This window comes from Sinohyriopsis cumingii, unplaced genomic scaffold, assembly GCF_028554795.1.
Source record: "Sinohyriopsis cumingii isolate HCF-2022 unplaced genomic scaffold, ASM2855479v2 utg000426l, whole genome shotgun sequence".
Taxonomy (NCBI): Eukaryota; Metazoa; Mollusca; class Bivalvia; order Unionida; family Unionidae; genus Sinohyriopsis; species Sinohyriopsis cumingii.
In genome coordinates, this window is record NW_028315897.1 from 1,945,801 (window position 1) to 1,966,407 (window position 20,607).

The window sequence follows — 20,607 nt, forward strand, 5'->3', positions numbered from 1 at the left end:
GTGGTACAAGGAACACTTAGATTTTACTAACATTGTTTTGCAGTGCTTGGAGTGTATTAAAAAGGATTTATGAATATTATCAAATTGCGTTTTTTCACATGCTTATTGACGGTAGAATGAATATTTCAGATTGATCTGTACTTACCCTTTCCAATTTCTCTCTTTTTTCCTGAAAGAACACAGCAAACATGATATTAGAAATGGTAAACATGTATTAGTCTATTAGGTTTCAACTTCGGTTTTAATGAAATCGGGATACACATGTACATATTCACAAATATAAACAGCGTATGCCTTTACTTCGGCAGGACTCTCCATACTACCATATGTTACATATAATTTTCAGTAAGAGTTATCATGCATTTTCACACATTTAGTTATCCATATGTTTTATTTTTAAGTCACTCTGTGCATATATGTGAGTGTTGGTGTGTACATAAACGGCGTGTTAGAGAGGGTGGCACATCAGCTTGAATGACATGGTGTGTCCTTGTCATGATTGTTTATCTACATTGGATCACCACTTGGAGCTAAGCTCTCAGATATGGCTGCAAGAAGCTGTTATCATGCGACAGAGGCCAATCTCTGCAAACCGTTTTGAGAGGCGGGCTAAACCATGTTAGGGCCTTAAACCCAAGTTGAATTAGAGCATGTCTATCTAAGTATGGGAAAACTGAAAACGGATGATTGCACGGATGAAACTGGTTCAGAGGTCAGAACACAAAGCCAGCAACGCATCGTGGAGCGAGAGCATGGTGAGACCCTTAAGACGCCATGATCATCCAATGCTTCCAGAATTGTCTCGGGTCGTCTCGGTCGTTTATTTCTACCTAATATAGGTATGCCAGGACGATATAGTGAGAATGACGAACTGAACAGCTTTCCCTCACTTTAATCCAAGCCAAGCGCAAGTCACAGCTTCAAACCCATTCCACACAAAGTCAAGTCCGGTGGCGACGGAGAAGCGACAAAACACAAAGTGAAGATAATAATTAAGCTGCAGTCACGAACACAAAGTCAAGATAATAATTAAGCCGCAGTCACGAATGTGCACATATGCAGCTCAGAGAATAGGGTTACATTCTAATAGAGCGAAGTAGCAATGGAACTCGTCAACACCCTGACTGTCGAGGCAGCACTTTTTAAGATCACTCTGCTCAACTCTGTAGCACGCATAAAGGGGTAGAAAAGCTACCTTAAAAATAGACTGCTTCTTACCACCCAGGCAAAGCTACCTTAAAAATAGACTGCTTCTTACCACCCAGGCCAGTATACATCGGATAGCGGATGTCACATCCATGCACTCAAACATCAACAAAAAAGAAATCGCTTGGACAACACCAAGGCAGGTAGACAGGAGAAAAAGACTGCGATGGCTACTAGAGAACTGGTAATGCACAATAGGGACATAGCAGAGCTAAGTGAGGTTCACCTATCAGACGTGAGTCAGCTGTCGAAGGTTGGTGATGGCTACACGTTCTTCTATATTGATCCCAACAGTGAAGAACTTTGAGAAGTAGGTGCCGGATTCGCATTGAAGTCTACTGTAGTGCACAAATTTCTCGGATTTCCCCCAGGATCTCAACGATCACCTGATCACATCACAACTTATTCAGAGAAACAAGAAGAGTACGGTGTTGATCAGCGCCTCTGCTACAACAATAGCTATGATAGATGAAATGAAAGAAAAGTTGTATGAACAACTGGATTCCCTCATTTCAGTCATCCCAAATCTTGTCGACTTCAACGCTAGAGTGGGGATTAACTAACAAACCAGGGTTTCCAACACCTCCGCGTTTACACCAACCGTTCTGTCTTTTACGTGATGTAGAGACTTTAAAACCCAAACAATACAATCAGTACTGAATTGGAGATGATAAGTTTTCCGTTGGGAAAATTACATATATGCGTGTTATTCCAAAGCTAGAAATAAGTGTACTATTAGATCATTACATGGTTTTCTTGAAAGGATCACTGGAAGCTTTATCAAGCTACATATATCTTTCTATTTAAAAAAAATCACATTATTCCGACGTGTTATCTTCATTGTAAGAAATCACACTAATCCTACATTTTGTCATCAACATAAGAATCACATTATCATCTCATGGCAAGCAATAAGAGTGTGCCTTGATGCAATGTATTGTTGCATTTAGTAATCAAGCGCTAAAGTAAGTCATTATAATAACGCATAATCACCAATGGAGTTACTAACATTTAATCCCAAGTATAAAAATACGCGAACCAGATAACTGTATTTTTCGTAGTAGAAGAACATCGTAATTTAGTAACAGTTTCATGTATGTATATTAAATCGGCACATGAATATCTTGTATAATTTTTAAAGTTTCGTGGTTTACATGATAGGTACTTATTGAATCAGAATAAAATATCCTTTCATGTGTAATGTATACTTACTCTTAGCGGCCTTTCCCGTTCTTCCTGAAATAATATGATAAACATGATATTAGCAACGAAATCTATGTGTTATATTTGTCTTCAAAAGAGAGCGTATACGCCTGAGTATATTCGTAAGTACGAACAGTATATGCATTAATTTCGAGTGGGTATTTAGCAATAGTCACTGTTTTAAACCTGATTTAAATCAATGATTGTCTCGTATCTAAATCTCTGTATTGAAACGTCCATATATATCTCTTCTTAATGTGTTAATAAATACCGAGGTAAGATAGTTGTCAGTGATCAAATTCGACTAAAAATGTAGCTAATATTTGCAGCCGATCGTAGAAATACATAGAGAAAAGGAAAGGGGAATAAACGAATTGACCTTTCATAATACATTCTACCTAAGATGACGATTTCATATGTTGCCCCTTTAAGTTCCCGCTCCTATTGACGACCTTGAAAGTTGTTATTGAATGCACCGCGATAAGTAAGGACAGTCAACGGTATTCCCTATAAACCCTGTTGTCAATCAAACCATACAATACCGTATCTTCAATGTCACGCCGCAAAAGACGACCATCAACATTGTCATTTTAGTGCCCATCCATCAATGACCAGTTTCATCCCCCCACATTACCCTGTAATCAATAACTAATTTGAACGTTGTTCCTTTATGTCCCGCGATCAATAACAACTTTGAAATTGTCCCATTTGAAGCACTGCCACAAATGTTGTAAACAATGTTAGCCTGTAGATTGGATAGAAGATGGCTATTATTTTTCAAACAATTTTTGCTGGGACTTAGTTTTGAAGTAAAGAAGGAATTTATATTAAAGAATGGTCTACATCGACACTGTATGACAAGGTAGAACGGGTACAAATATTAAGGAACAACAAAACACCGGAAAAGTTGTTAAGACATTTGGATTGATTACAGTGTCATGTGCTAAAAGGTGATATATTATTAATTTGAGTCCCATTTCATGAAAAGATATCCCAAAGAACATGCTGCACTTGTTGCTAAACATAAACCCACTAATAAAAGATAGTGTTGTGTTAAAAAAACGCATTGATTCGTCTCCTAGTAAATATTCGTAATCAACAAAATTATAATATCAATATGTACGCTTTGCTGTAGTTAACATATAGTATCAAAACATCATGAGTGATTGTAACCGAAATGTCCAGTTATTAAATCTGTTTAGGAACTCTATTATAATATCGCCCTGTTAATGGCACTGAGTGAAGGTATTTCCGCAAAAATGATCTTACCTGCGTATATGTGTCTGCGTGTATGAGATACACATGAGAGAGATATGTCAGTATAACAAACTAATAATAAGATAAAGCTATATGTTGGTCATGAACATAATACGAAACAACCTTCACACATCTAAGTAATCGAAAACAGATTATGAGTCCACTATCATCATTGTAGTACTGCTGTCAGGCCCAAGTATACACCCCATACTCATGTAAGCAAGCATAGAGTTGGGTGTCATCATGGTTGAACTATCAGACCCAGATGTACACACCTCATATTGATCTAACCAACATTAGAGAACGAATCGGTAATCGGCACTGTAATTATGTCAGCCCCACAGATATATCACCATATTGATCTAAACAATATTAGAGAAAGAATCATCTATCGTAATCCCCTTTCAGTTGCTATGACTGGCCAGATGTCCTCTTTTCTTAAACCAGTTTAGTACCTGACAAAAACTGTAAATGTCTAAAGCATCCAATACTTATCGTCTGAAAGTTTATTTGACGACAGCTTAGAACATTCGAATAATAGTAACTATAAAGGACATTATGTAGAAAAGGAAATGTATCCAACTTCATGTACAGATGCACCTTCATTACCTTTTTATTCGAACCCAGGTATTATCCAAAAGTAATTTTACTCACCAGGACTATGAATAATCGAGAGTCTAATATATATATATATATATATATATATATATATATATATATATATATATATATATATATATATATATATATATATATATATATATAATCAGTTTACAGTATATAACAGTTGACGTGTCGATATAGTGACATGACATATTACTACGTACACAGTATAATATGTAGCCAATATTCTGATTGGCTTTACGAATAGTGTCATTGTTTGTTTATTTTAGTCATTGTATGCAAGGTGTTTATGTGTTTCACTGGATGTGTGTGTATGAATATGTGTATGTGGGCGAGCTCCTGTGAGTGTTTTCTAACGGTAGATACATATTAAATCTAACTGATATCTAAACTGACCATGAACGTACTTATTGCAGATTCACACATCTGTTCATGATATAAAAGATCGACATAAGCATGCATCAATATACCATTGTTCTTTTGAGTTCGGTGAAATCTGAGAGTAAATTGGAAGAGTTCGACTAACGTACTTTATCTTCTATTCAAGTATTTATTTGTCAGTCTTGTTGCGATTTATATGAGTGGACGGAGCATAGAGTACAGGCGAAGTTAATGTCAATAACTGAGCCCTCCCATATTGCTCAGGTAGACTTCTCCTGCATGAAAGCATTATATCAATACACAGGTGACGAGTGGCAACAGTGGTTAGAGTTTACATTAGAAGCATGTATAAAATGACCTAGTTAATGATGGATCCTTATGCTACTATATTCTTTATGATCTGAGTAATCAACATTACCTTCCTATACTATTACAGAAACTGTTCAGCAAACAGAGCAAAATATAAATAGTGCGTCTTGTTATCGTGAACGCATTGTATAGGTAAATACTTATACACTAAGGTGTGTGTCCCACGTATGTATGTATGTATGTATGTATGTATGTATGTATGCATGTGTGAGTATGTATGAAAGGTACTAAACGTGTAATTTTTTATATATCACTTCGAAAAAGTCAGGTTAATTTGTTTTTAGTTTGTTGGGTATTCGTTCCACACGAAAATAGTGAAACTGTATATCATTGCATAAAACTTTAAATAAACTAGGTTTTGTGATACACTAATAAAGCTCGTGGAATGCTTATCTAAGTCAGCCATTATTTACCGTCCACAATACAATAACTTGCATTAATTGCATCATATCAAAGGAGTCTGAACCAGTCAAACGTGACCTATTAATTGTGACATTCTCGTTACCTGGGAAGCACACTATGTTAAATTGATATTTTTTAAAATAATAAATCATTCACAAAATCAACGGAAATCCACTATAACGCCACCACAGAATGAAAGAATTATATGTATGTAGAGGGTCTGGGATTACAACCAACTACCATGGTTGAAGACGTGGGCGATATCTAATAAAATGCATAAGAACGTGTCGCTGTAGCTTTGTATGTAGCACTAGTTTAATTGTTTTTTAATGAGCATCATAGCTTTTTTTTTTAATGGCCTTTACGCAAAAATTAGAATGTGTTCATAATGTCTAGAAGAAAAAAAAAGCTAAAGCGAACTCCCGAAGGATCTCAAAGTCATTTATTGAATTGTATCTGCACTTGATTCATAACGTAACTAAAATTCCAGCAGAGGTCATCAAGATTTATCCCAAAATGTTTGCATGAGTAGTACAGATAAAATGAGGGTTCTGATCCACTTCTTCTAGGATTTGCTCCAATACAGTGGAAATGGGGTTTCTGGACCACGTTTTTCGTGTCTTTGTTCAGGAGTTTTGGCTCACTTAATAAGATGGGGGCTATGCATAACTTTTTCGTATGCAATTTGTGTGTGTATTATATAGATGTGTTGTTAGCTCGATAGTGACCGTTCGCGAATGTGTGATTGACGTCAATAATGTATCATCGAATGGGAATAGTCCTTTCTTGTTGATGAGTAATGTAAATAATTTGAGTTCTTGCGATTGGAGAGATCTGATGGAGTAGTAATGGATGTCAACAATGCAGTGGATATGAGTAATGATGGTTTCTGACGATATTGGTGATGCCAGCCTTGTCTATTTTAACAACTTTGTCTTTTTTGATGACAGTGTTGTGATCGAGTGTGATGCAGCATATTTTGGCTCGTAGTCTGATGAAGTCTGTGATCGGTACGCTGAGGGTTTCATCTTTGAACTTTCTTAGCACTTTTATATTATCGTCGCAGTGTAATGGGCAATCTGGTGGATAATCATTAAGATCGAACAGTTCTCTGTGCTAATGGAGATCCGTTCGGTATCGGTCATGAGCAGCGTGGCCTTGTCTCCGTATTTGTGTTTGATGAAGTTGTAACGAAACTTGAGAATGCGCATCTTGGACAGATTGACAGCGGCTGAATCGACGTAGATGGGTTTCGTCAGCTTAAGATTTTTTTTTTTTTATTCAATCGTGACCAAATCTTCATCGAATATTTTCATGTGGAGGAAGGCATCGTTAGTGACCAGTTTATCTCCTTGTAGTACGTAATTGACATTTTCGATTTTATTGGGTTGCCTGATGCTCTCCATGGTTTTTCGGAACTCGCTATCGTTCATGCGTTTCGTGAAACTTTTGACCAATTATATGGTGGCTTTGGCGCGTTGTGTCGTGTTGAAGTCGATGCAGTGTTTCAACCATGGGAACTGCCTGAATGAAAGAGCACGATTCATTTTATCTAGAATGAGTCCGTGCTGCAGATCATGTTCAATTAGTCGATGACGTAATTTGTACTTTGTTTCGTTTGCGTGATTGGGTGAAAGTGTTTTGATCTTAGCGTCCCCGAGTCCGAAGTTGGTTTTCTTGTTCGCGCTGCTCTCGACACAGCATGGTGTTGGTGACAATAATTTGTTCGGTGCATTACGGATAATCGTTGCGTGCGTCGTGGAGATATTGTGGATACCCAATATCGGCTTTGACGAAATATCCCCAGTCGTCAGCATATCCGGCTTGTCTTTCCTCGAGTAATTGTTCTGCAGTGGTCCAATGAAAGTCTCCCACCAGGAGGGCTTGTGACTCGGAAAGGTCCAATCAAGAATGACATGTATTTTTTTTAAATTGATGGGGATGCCTCTGATTTGGTTTCCCACTTCGACGAGAAGTTGTTTATCACCCGGATGGCTGAGCGTTGCGACAACGAAATGTCTAAAGTACCCTCTTAGCTTATATGCGACCGCCGGTATGAAGTCGAGATCTTTGATTCGTAGATTGAAGTCAGCGTGAGCGGCTCCTTGGTAACGTCCGGTCTGATGTCAATGATCCCTGAAGTTTTTACTTTGCTGGCATGCTTAAAAATAGTGTACAAACCAACTACTTATAAAATCGTTACTAACAGCAGCTTGCGATGCGTAAGGCGGCTTTGATTTCCCATCACGGTCACAAGTGATACTGCAAAATAATGGATGGTCGTTATTCAAGTCAACGCAGTATCAAATGAACAATCAGACTGTGACACAAATCAATGGCTACTAACCACAAGCCAATACTATGTTGAACATGATCTTGTTCAGTGAAGACTTCGTGCGATCGTGCGCAAATATCATGTGGTAGTTTAAAGACACCCTGCAAAGAGCTTTCCATATCCCATTTTACCTTTGGACATCATGGTGCCTAGAATGTGGAATTAGCCGCTCGACGTGCTCTCACCGGCTCCGATGACAATATCTTGATGATGCTTTCACTGGACAGCATCTTCGCTGGTGGTGAAAGTAAATTTCACCGAGCAGTACATGCAAAGAGCAGGTGATTCTGAGGCTCTCGCGGGTGGACAATTTAGCATGACTTGGTTGTTTCAGCGGATGCCCAAAAACACTTCGTCGACGACTCACATGCTCGAGTTGGAATCATCATTGGTAAAATTCCCTAACAAACCTTTCTTTGAAATAAACACCATGTTGTACGCCCCTGAACATGTAACGCTATCACAGCAGCATTAAAAAACATCGTCGTGGCTGCCACACAATATCTGCATCGATCTGGATCAACGGGTTGGTGCTCACAGGAGCGACATAATCATGTTGACCCGCCTCAAGCCACGTCGGTAACCAAACACACTGCTGCACGAAAACAAATCCGTTCTTAACGTGGCAGCGTCTCAAATGTCCCAAAAAAAATAATAAGGATTTATCACACCGTTGTTAGTGAGCATCACCGGAATGTTACTTTCAGGTTTACTCGACTTCGAAAAAGGAGTCCTACTTCCTGTAACCACACGAGGCGTTGCCGGGAATGGAATTGTCAGCATGATAATAAAAAGTTTTAACGTCGTCATCAGCGCAGTTGCACCTGTCAAACATCGACATGACAAACGAATTATTACCCAGCGTTCAACATTTCAGAGGCATATTCTCAATGCATTGGCTTCCCGGTACCATCATGCCAGACGAGAGCAGTATGATTTACCTACAAAATTATTAGGATGGACAGGGCACTCATTGGTTCGCCGTTGTGGACGATTATCTTTACAGCGATACCTAGTATTTCGATTCGTTTGGATTATCCCCATCTGATATGGTCGTGTGTTCATCTGAGAACCGCACAACGGGGCCGTGCATAACTCGTTATAGCTTCAAATCGTCACCTCGAATACATGTGAGTGGTACATTCAGCGTCTGCATGGACGAAAATCATCTGTTTATGTGACCCTGCAACTGACTTTCGCTGATCTAAAACTGATAGTATTCATTATAGCATTACACAACCAACATGAACTCGTTGTGTCTTAAGTGTAAAGAAACGACAGGGAAAAATGACCCCGTCGAGGTGGTCACGAACATGCGTCGTCTCATGATCTAATCGACTTGTGCCGTATGTAGTTCTATAAAATCACACATCTTCACAGGTAAAGTCACACCATCAGGGACCACAAAAATGCAGCCATGTTGGCGAACTACTGTTTCACTTTTCTTCATACAAAATGTATCATTTTAGACATTAAGATATCCACACGAGATGCAAAGACCTTCAGATTCAAAGAAATGTGTTCGTGGGAGTTCTAACATGCTGAGACGAGAGACAAATTCTCGGTGGCGAAGTGAACATCCATGCATTGATCGGAAAACTTCCACGACTACGCGGCGAATGGACGTTGTCGGGACATCATTATACCTTACCGTGGAATGCCCTAAAAGAATAACTGGATAACAATGAACAGTCGCTCCTCAGACTGGAGCCATACAAAGGCGTCGATGCCATCGCGATTCAGCACGATCTCTGTTACTGAGGTCATCCAGACGAAAAAGATGGATGCAATTGAGACATGCTTAGGGACTTAAAATAACAAAAGCCGATTTACTTCAGAGAACGTGCAGTCCGAGCTCTCGTGCATGGCACTATAAGGACCAAACATACGTCAGGAAACGGGGTTAACGGCATAATGAAAATGTCAGCTGCGCTAGAAGATGTTTAGACGCTTGCAGAATAACTGCATAAACCCACGCGTAAGCATTTTCCACGTCACATTCATCGCTGTCTCCGAAGACTATATATGGTCGGCAGATCTCGTCGATATGAGATATTACAGTGCGCAACGATCATTTCGACTATCACATGACAGTCATCTATGTATTTAGTAAGCACGCCATTGTAGTTCCTCTCAAAAATAAAAAATATAAGTCCATCGTGAACGCGTTTAATATGCGCATCGACGACGGCAGATCCCATAAATAATGGTCAGATTACGGAAGCAAATTTTAGAACAAAATCGTTTCAGACTGGCTTCGACGCAATATACTGACCTGTACAGCACAAAAAAAAATGAAAACAGTGTTCGTATAGAAGTTTATAAGGACTCTCAAAACTCGAGTTATGAAGAGATTCACCAGCGATAGATTCAACTGATATTTCGACTTTCTGCATCGTGTACCAATACAATTACGCATGCAAAAGCAGCATTAAAATGACACCCATGAAAGTATACGCGGATTACAATCAGCAGCATGTTACAGAATCCCTATGTTTCGATCTAAATTCAAAGAATGTGTCCACGTCAGAATCAGCAGACAAAAATATGCCTTCGTAAAAGGACACATCCCCAACTGGACCGAAAAAGTCTTCGTCGTCGACAGCATTCAAAAAACCATACCAGTCACGAACATGCTCAAAGATTCCTCAGGACAGACCATCCACGTTTTCATTTTGCAAAGGTAAATTACAGAAAACAAAAAAAAAATGTTCAGAGTCGAAACGTTGATCGCGAGCAAAGAAACAAAATCTATCGTTAAGTGGTTTGGATATCCTGAGCAGTTCAACTCGTGGATTCCATCTCCATCTCCAACTTTGCCGTCGCAGTCTTGAAAGATGATGCTCCCCTTCCTGAGACGACAGCATCTCCGTAATAATCTTAGCACATGCCTCGCCGATGCTCTTTCAAGATAAAGAGTTACATTTTACCGCATACTTGTGAAGACACATCGGCCCAAATGTACGCTTGAGCACATGCTCAAATTTTATGAACTTCATGCGACCCGGCAGCTGTACTAGAGACACCTTATTCAACCAATCACGAAACTGGTCTTGCTGCCACGATAACATATTAAAACGTTTCAGCTTTATTTTTATGTAATACTGCTGGTCATACTACTTAACCTGACATTGATGACTGGCTACATCTCAACCACTCCTCACTCTCATACACGTCTTCGCTCTCCTCACAAAATATAATCTCGGGAATGTAACTCAAATCCTTATTCGCGTACGATATAGCCTCCAATGCACGCTTCAAAGGCAGAACTCTCTTCCTTAAGTTCGATAATCGGAATACTGCTCAAACCTCATCAATAAAACATAATCGGTCACTGTTCCTTGGCCAGCACGGAAGATCCATCTTTGATATCATTCGATAATCGGAATACTGCTCAAACCTCATAAATAAAACATAATCGGTCACTGTTCCAGCACGGAAGACCATCTTTGATATACCACAAACACGTTTCTAATAAACCGATGCAAGTTAAAGGTAGTGCAGAACTCCCATAACAAAAAGTGATCCTAAACCCGCCTGAACAACGACACGAAACGTGGTACAGAACCCCAATTTCCACTGCTCTGGAGCAAACTCCAGAAGTGGTCCAGAACCCCCATTCCCTATTCTTCTTTTTTTGAGTCATTTACATCTAATATGATGTGGATAGATCATATAAGAAAGTTACATATGACATACATGTGGGTGATTTTATCGACTTTGTATCAATGCATACCTTTAACAGGATCTTGACATGAAATTATACAGGTATTTTATCTTATACTTATTTTCTTTTGACCGTATTTGGTCAAGTTATATTGAGTTCTGTCCAATTACTGCTGACTATTGGATCGTATCATGCATGTTAGCCGTATATTTTGACGTTGTTTTAATAGTCATAACGACTATCCATCATATAGGACTGAAGGTATTCTGTACTGAGTCCTCAACCCCTAAAACTTCCATGAGATACAATGTGCCTCAAACACATTTTATACCCAATGCTTCCTGAAATGTTTGAAAAGACTATTTCGTGAGAGTGAACTAAATTCTGAACATTTCATTCATGTTTAGATTGATGAAAAAGTACAGATACTGCAGCCTTAAATGATGAATAAAACGTAAGAGAAAAACATATGTCAGAAAATTGGCAAACAGTTCAATTGGCAATGATGTGTTTGTACATCATAATGGAATAATAACTAATTTATATTGAGTTAATCTGTCGTACAGAACCTGGAACTATACTTGCATATATATCGACATCTAAGGTCTTTCGGGATTTATGCCTAGCTTTTCGAAACGGTAATAATCGATTTTAAGTGGTTCAGTTAAAACTCAAGTCCCTTCTGCACAGAATCATTTGTATATAAAAACTCTCTTGAACATGAAACACAATAATGTGAAATTAACCCATCATATGAGCTGTTATTACTTTTTTGTCAAAATGGATGAACAGAAAACAAATGTATTCAAATTTAAATAACGCCAGTGCATGTTAATGCCTGCACATTAAACCTGTATATGTGACAATATTTTGTCACAGATACACGTGTACACGTGACGAAAAGTGATTATAAAAGGTTATGTTTTATAGACTGAAAGAAAAACTTAATCCGCTGAGAGGTTTTAAAATGTGACATCACACATTACATTATCACTTTTGCATATTTTAAAAAGTTTAACATAATTGTATACTATTTGCAAGTAACTTAAAGCATAAAGCAACGTAATGAGTCAAATGACACGATACAGCCAAACTCCAGAGATATGTGTCGAGACTAATATGGATATCAATATCACTATCTGAATAGCAACTGTGTAAACTTTAGCTTTAATTTAGCTAAGGCATTCTGTATGACAGTTTTGAGGAGTGCTTGTTACAATTCTGTCGTCTTTAACTAAGCAATAGAAACTTGCAAAAATAACATGTTTTCTAAAACTCAACAAATAATGTATTTCGAAGAAAACAAGTGAAAATTTAAGAAGTTACAGTATTGCGAAGTAAACTCCAAATATTTTAAAACGTATTATTTCTACTCCTAATATATTAAGATCTATTTCAATTACTATGGTATTCCAAATAAAGGCCATCAGTGACGATGTTGATGGGCCTGTAATGTGCCTGTAGTGACGTGGAATGTGGATATGTGACAACACTCCTCTAATGAGTCACTGTAATACAATCCAAGATGTCCTTGTCGGAATTCGATATAATTTCAAGCTAATGTTTTTATCCAATATTATTGCAAAGGATATTTATATATATGAAGCAATATAATATTTATGTATAAGTTAAAATGCATCAGCAATTTTAATATATTTTCTTTGATGAGCCTCATGTCTATATGGTATTCCTACAACATCAAAGTCTACATTAATAATCTCTGAGTTTTGTTTTCATCTTGCATTGAAAGTAAGGCGGATATGATCACTGAATACAATAATCGGAGAAGGTACTAAACTAATATACACATACATGTTGTGCAATGACAATATCAAAGCAAGACACTAATTTTGATTGAGGAATACTTTATATAGTGCTTATTTATTTACTTAGATTAAAACACACTAGATGAACTAAAGCATTTTTTGTCTCCACGAATCAATATTCCACAAGTCGCAAAGATCTTTTTCATCAACACACATTTTGAACGATAGACTGAATCTTAGAGCTGATATAACTGGTGTACTCTTAAGCGTGACCTTTGACTTGTCTTGTATTTTAGCATTGACGTTATCATATATTGGTTTAATTTGATCCTATCCACCAATATGTTTTACAAACGTAACACAACACTGCATATCTCACTTTCGAATACATTCTCATATTTGTATCAGTGACTCTATCAATGAATTTTCGAATGGTCTCCAAATTAATCCGTCCAGATGTCGTTGTAGATGATGATGTCATCAATGTAAACGTCAGAATTATCTAGACCATATATAATCAAGTTCATGAAATGTGATGCCGTTTGCGATGAAAGGTTTGTCTGGTTCATTTGTATTGATAAAGTCCGTACGGAGATAATAATGCGGACATCTCCGTTGCCCTTTGAGTGATTGGAACTTGCCAGAATCCTTTCAAACGTGGAAACTTGGAAACATATTTTGCATTTATAATTGTATCAACATTTTAATAACCTGAATACATAATTCCACACAGAACAAACGCATAAAGATGTTAAAACAAGAATGAATAATTTCTGAAGTAAGCATACTTATAAAATCATCTACTTGACCTATGTCCCATGTCGCATTTTCTGAAAATAATGGGTATACTTAGTGGTATTTTTTATATATAATTATACGTAACACATAATGATGGAGATAAAATAAAAATAACAAACAACACCAATTAAATACACATAACAGAGTTCAATTATTATCAATTGTAAGATGCTTGCATTTCTTTGCTAATGTATATGTAAAGCTATACCATGCAGTACATGGCCGAATGTAGTCACGTGACGGTTGTTTTCCTACTAACAAAGAAAAATATAGCGATGTATATACACAATAATGTGTATACTGTTTACACGTAGACTGCCTATCAGATGATTGAAAGAATTGTTGATGTCATCTTGGCCTGAACCTATATATATATATATATATTTGATATGCTATCTTAGATATAATATTTTAGCAGTCTTGTGACGACATATGCAAAAAGAAATATCACTAAAAATGTTCATATACTACCACAATCTGGCATCCACTAAATGACTTTTCCCATTTACCTGAATTGATGAGTTTACGATATCAATGCACAAGCGATCAAGTTTAGGTACTTGGTAAAATGTTTAACATGGAAATATCGTTTCATACATACATACATACATACATACATACATACATATATATATATATATATATATATATAGAGAGAGAGAGAGAGAGAGAGAGAGAGAGAGAGAGAGAGGGGGGGGGGAGAGAGAGAGAGAGATACATGCACGCAAAAAATGCATCGGCAATTAAAAAGAAATTATTGCCAGATGATGGATACGCGGGTATTTCGTTCGGACATGGATTAATACAAGAATATGAGTTTTCTGAAGGATTTAATGCTTTGAGTAGGAATGGATTTTTGCTTACCATCCTCGTACAAAGGTCAATCGAAATAAACGGTCTAATTACTAGCGAACGTCCGATAGTCATAACTGAATTGAGGGTGAAAGCTCCGGTACCAGTAATGTCAAAAAAGCAGAGACCTACCTGTTGGTCCTAAATGAAACCAGTTAGTGGTGTCATTGCCATCTTTAAATTTGAAATACGAAAAGTCATATCGATTGAAGAACATTTTAATCATAATGTTTCTCCGGTATCAACCTGTGGTTAGAGTTGCACTCGCTTCGGTACCTTAGTTAGAGTTAAACATACATTGGTATATAAACCCTTTATGTCTGACTCTTGGAAATTTACAAGTCGATCTAGGCTTCATCAATATTGAATAAATTAAAGTTTATTATTCATTTATTGTTCTTTGTTTGCTGATGGATATTTAAAGCTACACCATACTGGCCATTGTCGAATAGTGTCAAGTTATTGTTGTTGCTATTTTTGTTATTTTATATCGCAATATAATCAAAACCTATGTATACTACTGTGTATACATGACATCTATACATGGATTCAACCCATCATCATTTGTATCAGCTTGATCAGATCCTACACGTGTTTACGTCTCCATTTATTGATCTATATACACATACTTATATCCTAAAGGAAATACTAATGAGCAGCGTATAAATATGATACCACTATGTATATTCTTCTAACAGAACACCCCTATTTATGCCAGGTAGACTCTTCCGGTTATAATGCGGTACTTTGAAACAGCTGGTCAACTGCTAGCCTTGGACTTTTCGAAGTAAACTATCCTCTTCGTGGCCTCTTTTTGAGTTACTAGTTGTGCCTACATAGTGAAACCTTATCCAAAACTTTAAACAAATATAAAATTTGTACAATAAATGAACTACAAAATAAACACTTATTCTCTGTAAGGTTATGTGCACCTTCAAGCACATTACTTTATTTGCGAACATAACGTTTGTTTCGATCATGTGATAGTATCGGTTGAAATTCAGAAATATGCGAGTCTATGATCCAAGGCTGAAATTAACACATTGTCCCTGTACCTGAAGTAAATTTGAGGCTCCAAAAAAGTATGTCATAAAATTTTCCAGTATATGTGAGGTCTGTAAATCCAAAATGAGTGAACAGTTGAAATTTCATAACTTACTTTAAAGGCAAAACGTGAATACCCGTTTATGCTATAACTTGTGTATATTAGAAAAGAATAGTGTGTATTTATGTAATTTATGTTGCTGTCTTTTTGTTGCTGTGATGAGTATGATCGATGAATCCTTACGCTGGAATCGATGACAAATACGTATAGTAAAGTTCAGAACTCATCATCGAATTTTAAGAATATCTATGCAGAAAGGCAACTAGCAATGGAAAGCAAACGCGCCTTTAAATTTGTTAACAAACTATTCTGCTTTTTTCTTCAAAGGAACAAAGGAATGACTTACTATTATACCAGGTGTGATTGATACTTACGGGGCTTATTTCAGTAGAATCCAGCATCAGACCCACCATGGAAATCAATTCACCGGGTTTGATTTCAACTGGAGAGAAGAGTTTTCTCTCAAGACGAGTATTAGGTCTTTTATCAGTCTTTGATATCGCTGCAGAAGCTAATTGTTCCAGATCATGTCCTTTCTTTATTATATCAATGACTGTCCCGTGATCTACTAAATTTTGCACATTTTCCTTTGCGTTCGAACACGTCTCAAGGTCATCCTGTATATCTCTTATGAAAACTGCGTTTTGCTGTCTAAGGTCGTGGTAAACATTTTGTATTCTTGCTTTAACTTTTTCCACTTCCTGTTCAAGCACTTTAATCAACTGTGAATGCTGATCTTCAACAGTTTTCAATTCCTCCCCCTCCGCATCATTAATAAATGTATCAAGCTCGCCCCCTCGTTGTTTAGAAGCATCGATACGTCTGATCTTGTCTGAGCATTCATTCAGTTTGGTTTGTAGCGTCTTTTTCACTTCAGCTGCAACATCATCCACAAGTTTTGTATCATGAATTTCGTGATTAACGACTTTACAAATGACACAAATAAGTACTTTACAGTCTCTGCAGAAGAGCCTGATTTCGTCAGCTGGGTGTTGATCACAAAATACACGTTGCCGAATTTGGCCTTTTGTTTTAGAATCTAGAGTTCCCATATCACATATTTTGTGATGCCTGGTCCCTTTCGATTTCTCGTGGGCATGACAACATGACTGGCACAAATTCTCCTCACAATCCAAACATCTACTGCATGCCGCATTCTTAGGACCACACAAGTCACAGTAAAATTTATCACTGGTATCAGTTTCCTCAATGTAAAAATTACTTTGAAAGCCTGACACACCACTCTTTGGTAATTCCACGCTTGCTCTGCAGATGGGGCAATCAAATCGACCGTTCTGAAGATTGACACGTGTATAATCCTCCAGACACTTGTAACAAAAACTATGGTGACATGATATTAGCTTAGGGTTCTTAAAAGTATCCATACAAATACTACAGTCATGTCGTCCCGTCGCCATATTTGGGATAATACTTTCGTTTCCTTCAACAGATAGAAACAGTTTGGTTTAGTACTGTATCTACCGATTTCATTGATAGATTATTCGACAATGTTGGCGTTATAATGCAACATATCACACGCATATAGCTTTAAACGACTATGACTGCTAGCGCGTTCCCCTGTGTTTGTCAATATTTCTCACCTTTTCATGTTGCTAGCTAAGTACTGGTGACTTTGAACGCTACAGTTCGACACACGTGGCCTAGATACCAAAGTAGGTGACAAACTGTGAGATAAAAATAACTGTACAAGGGGGAAAACACTGTTTAATGTAAGGTAATGATCGAATTATTTCCCTTTATGTTATGAATGTAATGTGTGTGCTTGTTATTTGTAATAAAGGACGCAAAAAATATTCAATTGATTTCTTTTTTAAATTCATTATATCGTCTTCTTCCTGATAGTAAATACTTTATATTCTGAGCCAAAATGGCATGGGTAAAAGTTAAACTTCGAACAAAATTATAGATCGTGTAGTATTTCAGCTAGTAGAAAATATTAAAATCATATATATATATATATATATATATATATATATATATATATATATATATATCTGCTTGATATTGCATTATGAGTTGGATTTTTACAGAGGACAAATTAATCGCGGCATGTAAATTTAAATTTTAAAAACTATACAACGTGAACGGATAGTTAAAAATTACAATAAGCAAATGTGTGAGGTCGTAAAACATTTTTCCAAGACTGTCGCAATTGCAAGCAAGCTTCGTAATAATACCCCCCACACACACACACACACGCACACATATACACAAACACACCACTCTAAAGGAATAATACAGCAAAATAAGTTATGATATAGCGAGCCAGAAAGTATTTTCTCTCTCTATCTCCGTTAGCACAAATCAACTAATACAGTATCTTATACATACATACATACATACATACATACATACATACATATATATATATATATATATATATATATATATATATATATATATATATATATATATATATATATATATATATATATATAACAATCCGCAACAGGAAGAACAAACATTTTACTGATTGCTTTGTTTTTAATGGTACCATTTATTCATCTTTTCCACAAATATGAAGATTCATTGCGATATTTTTTGGATCATTTTAATTAAAATGATATGTTTTAACTTTGAAATGTTATATTGTTTTAAAATTCAACATAAAGATCACGCGAGAGAGAGAGAGAGAGAGAGAGAGAGAGAGAGAGAGAGAGAGAGAGAGAGAGAAAGAAAGATATATCTAACAGGTGAGAAACTTTAGATTCGATGCTAGTTGCACTGGCTATGACACCAAACGTCTTGCTTTCTCGCACAAACCACCATACCCCTTCAGCAAATACACATTCCCAAGAAAGTATGGAACATAACCGCTGTGACAAGCATTCGTGCATAGCTTACACTGTCGCAAACCGAACCAGTAAATAAATTCGCATTTACAGATTAATATATATATATATATATATATATATATATATATATATATATATATATATATATATAGTGTGAGATCAGCTATCCCTGCATCCTTCGTGAGTATGTGTGATAATATAGACACATTATACAGTCAAAAATAAAATATCACATAGGTTAGAATTTCGTGTGGTTTTTTTTATTTGTCCCTACTGAGCAAGGGAGCCAGAATACATTTTTCATGGAGGGTGGGTAGCATGTAGTGGTCAGCGATTAAGTTTCGCTGATGTATTCCAAACAGGTTTAGAGGTGAAATCCGGGAGCGGGAGGATGACACCACCAACCACCACCCTTCTTTCCCCTGCGTTCCGGAGCCTATACTATTGAGATTAAATTTTTTCAACAGGGATATTACAGCACCATTAGCCTCTTGCCCACTCTTGAAGGATCTGGGCATCTGAGTCATACAAGGAGCGCTCCTTTACCGCTCAAACCATCGCACCTGTCAGTGTGGGTTCGAGTATCGGTCTCGGACAATATGAATATGTAAGAATATGTTTTCTGTTTTGAATTTTTAACGTACCTTTAACAATGTTTCAATCAAATAGCTGCGATGTCTGCAGTGTGACAGTTTATAGTGATGTTTAGCGCTGAGGCATGATGCCGCATATATGTAGAATGATATCCATCTACTCACATTATCCTGACACCAAACACTAACATCTTAATGCTGAAAGCAAAGCGAGGCAGCAGTTAGTATAATTTTCATAAGTCTTTCGGCCTGTGACTATGTTAGAAAGCTTGCCAGTAGTTTGTGTCCGTTAGTTGTTTATATTAGCTCTTATAGCCAGCCTATTGCAGCTTCATACTAAGGCTAAATATCACCCTGGACGAAGATGAAGGTCCAAATTGGGTTTTCGCCCCACCCACCCATAACCCAACAGCCCAGTTATTACGTTACTGACATATCGTGTGATTAACATGGCGCTCAATCCAAAGCAAGAGGAACGGCATATATTTAAACAGTTGTTTCGCACTATAAATATATTTATTCGAATATTCACGAATTAAAAGTATAGTACAGGTAATTATCAAAAGAGCTTTTCTAACAATTCAGAAATTGAAATCTAGAGAGAGCTAACCAAATAGATCGTGTTTGTCTTTATGGAATCATTCATGTGTATGTTACATATGTAGTACAATGTGTTACGATATCAAAATGTGTCTTTTAAACCAAGCAGAACGACCATTTATTCGATTACAGCAACTCTTCCTTAGAGGACAATTCTATTTTACTAGGGTAAATTGCTTACGATCGTAACCACTTAATATGCACGTTCAACACTAACTTGCTGGAATGGGGGATATTATGTCATGACTGTAGTAAGCAGCATACATCCCAATATGTGAATATTGCTTGCAGTCATAGAACAGATGAGGTATTACAACACGTATCAGAAAAGATACACTCACTAGTTACATTTATCTAATATGTAAGTGAAGAAGAAAGTAAACATAATTACTGTAAGCAATAATTTAATCTATATAATGAATGTAAACTGTAAATTGGTTTCATCAGCAATTTGTATTTTCACTTTCATACCAATAGACCTTTATTGTGAAGTAATAAACTGAAAGTAAGCTGTCAGACTGAGTTTGCTCCATAATCAGCTACTGACTACACTGTCATTCTAATGAATGAACTAATCATGAAGTTTGGAATTCATACTTGTACATACAAAATTTCAGATAGGGAACTCAAAAA

At 36.8% G+C, this 20,607-nt stretch overlaps 1 protein-coding gene across 3 annotated transcripts in view; it reads right to left on the reverse strand.

Annotated features, from left to right (window-relative positions):
* The window catches only part of LOC149774069 (tripartite motif-containing protein 2-like), a 62,325-nt gene extending 44,688 nt beyond the window's left edge, over positions 1-17,637 (reverse strand). For all 3 annotated transcript variants that reach the window (XM_089945801.1, XM_089945800.1, XM_089945799.1), the window contains exons 1-3: positions 16,340-17,637; positions 2,419-2,442; positions 146-169 (exon numbers count right to left, since the gene is read on the reverse strand). In XM_089945801.1, the coding sequence (XP_089801927.1) occupies positions 146-169; positions 2,419-2,442; positions 16,340-17,383 (1,092 nt within the window). In that variant the 5' untranslated portion in view covers positions 17,384-17,637. The remainder of the gene's footprint in view (positions 1-145; positions 170-2,418; positions 2,443-16,339) is intronic.
* Positions 17,638-20,607: the final 2,970 nt, after the last annotated feature.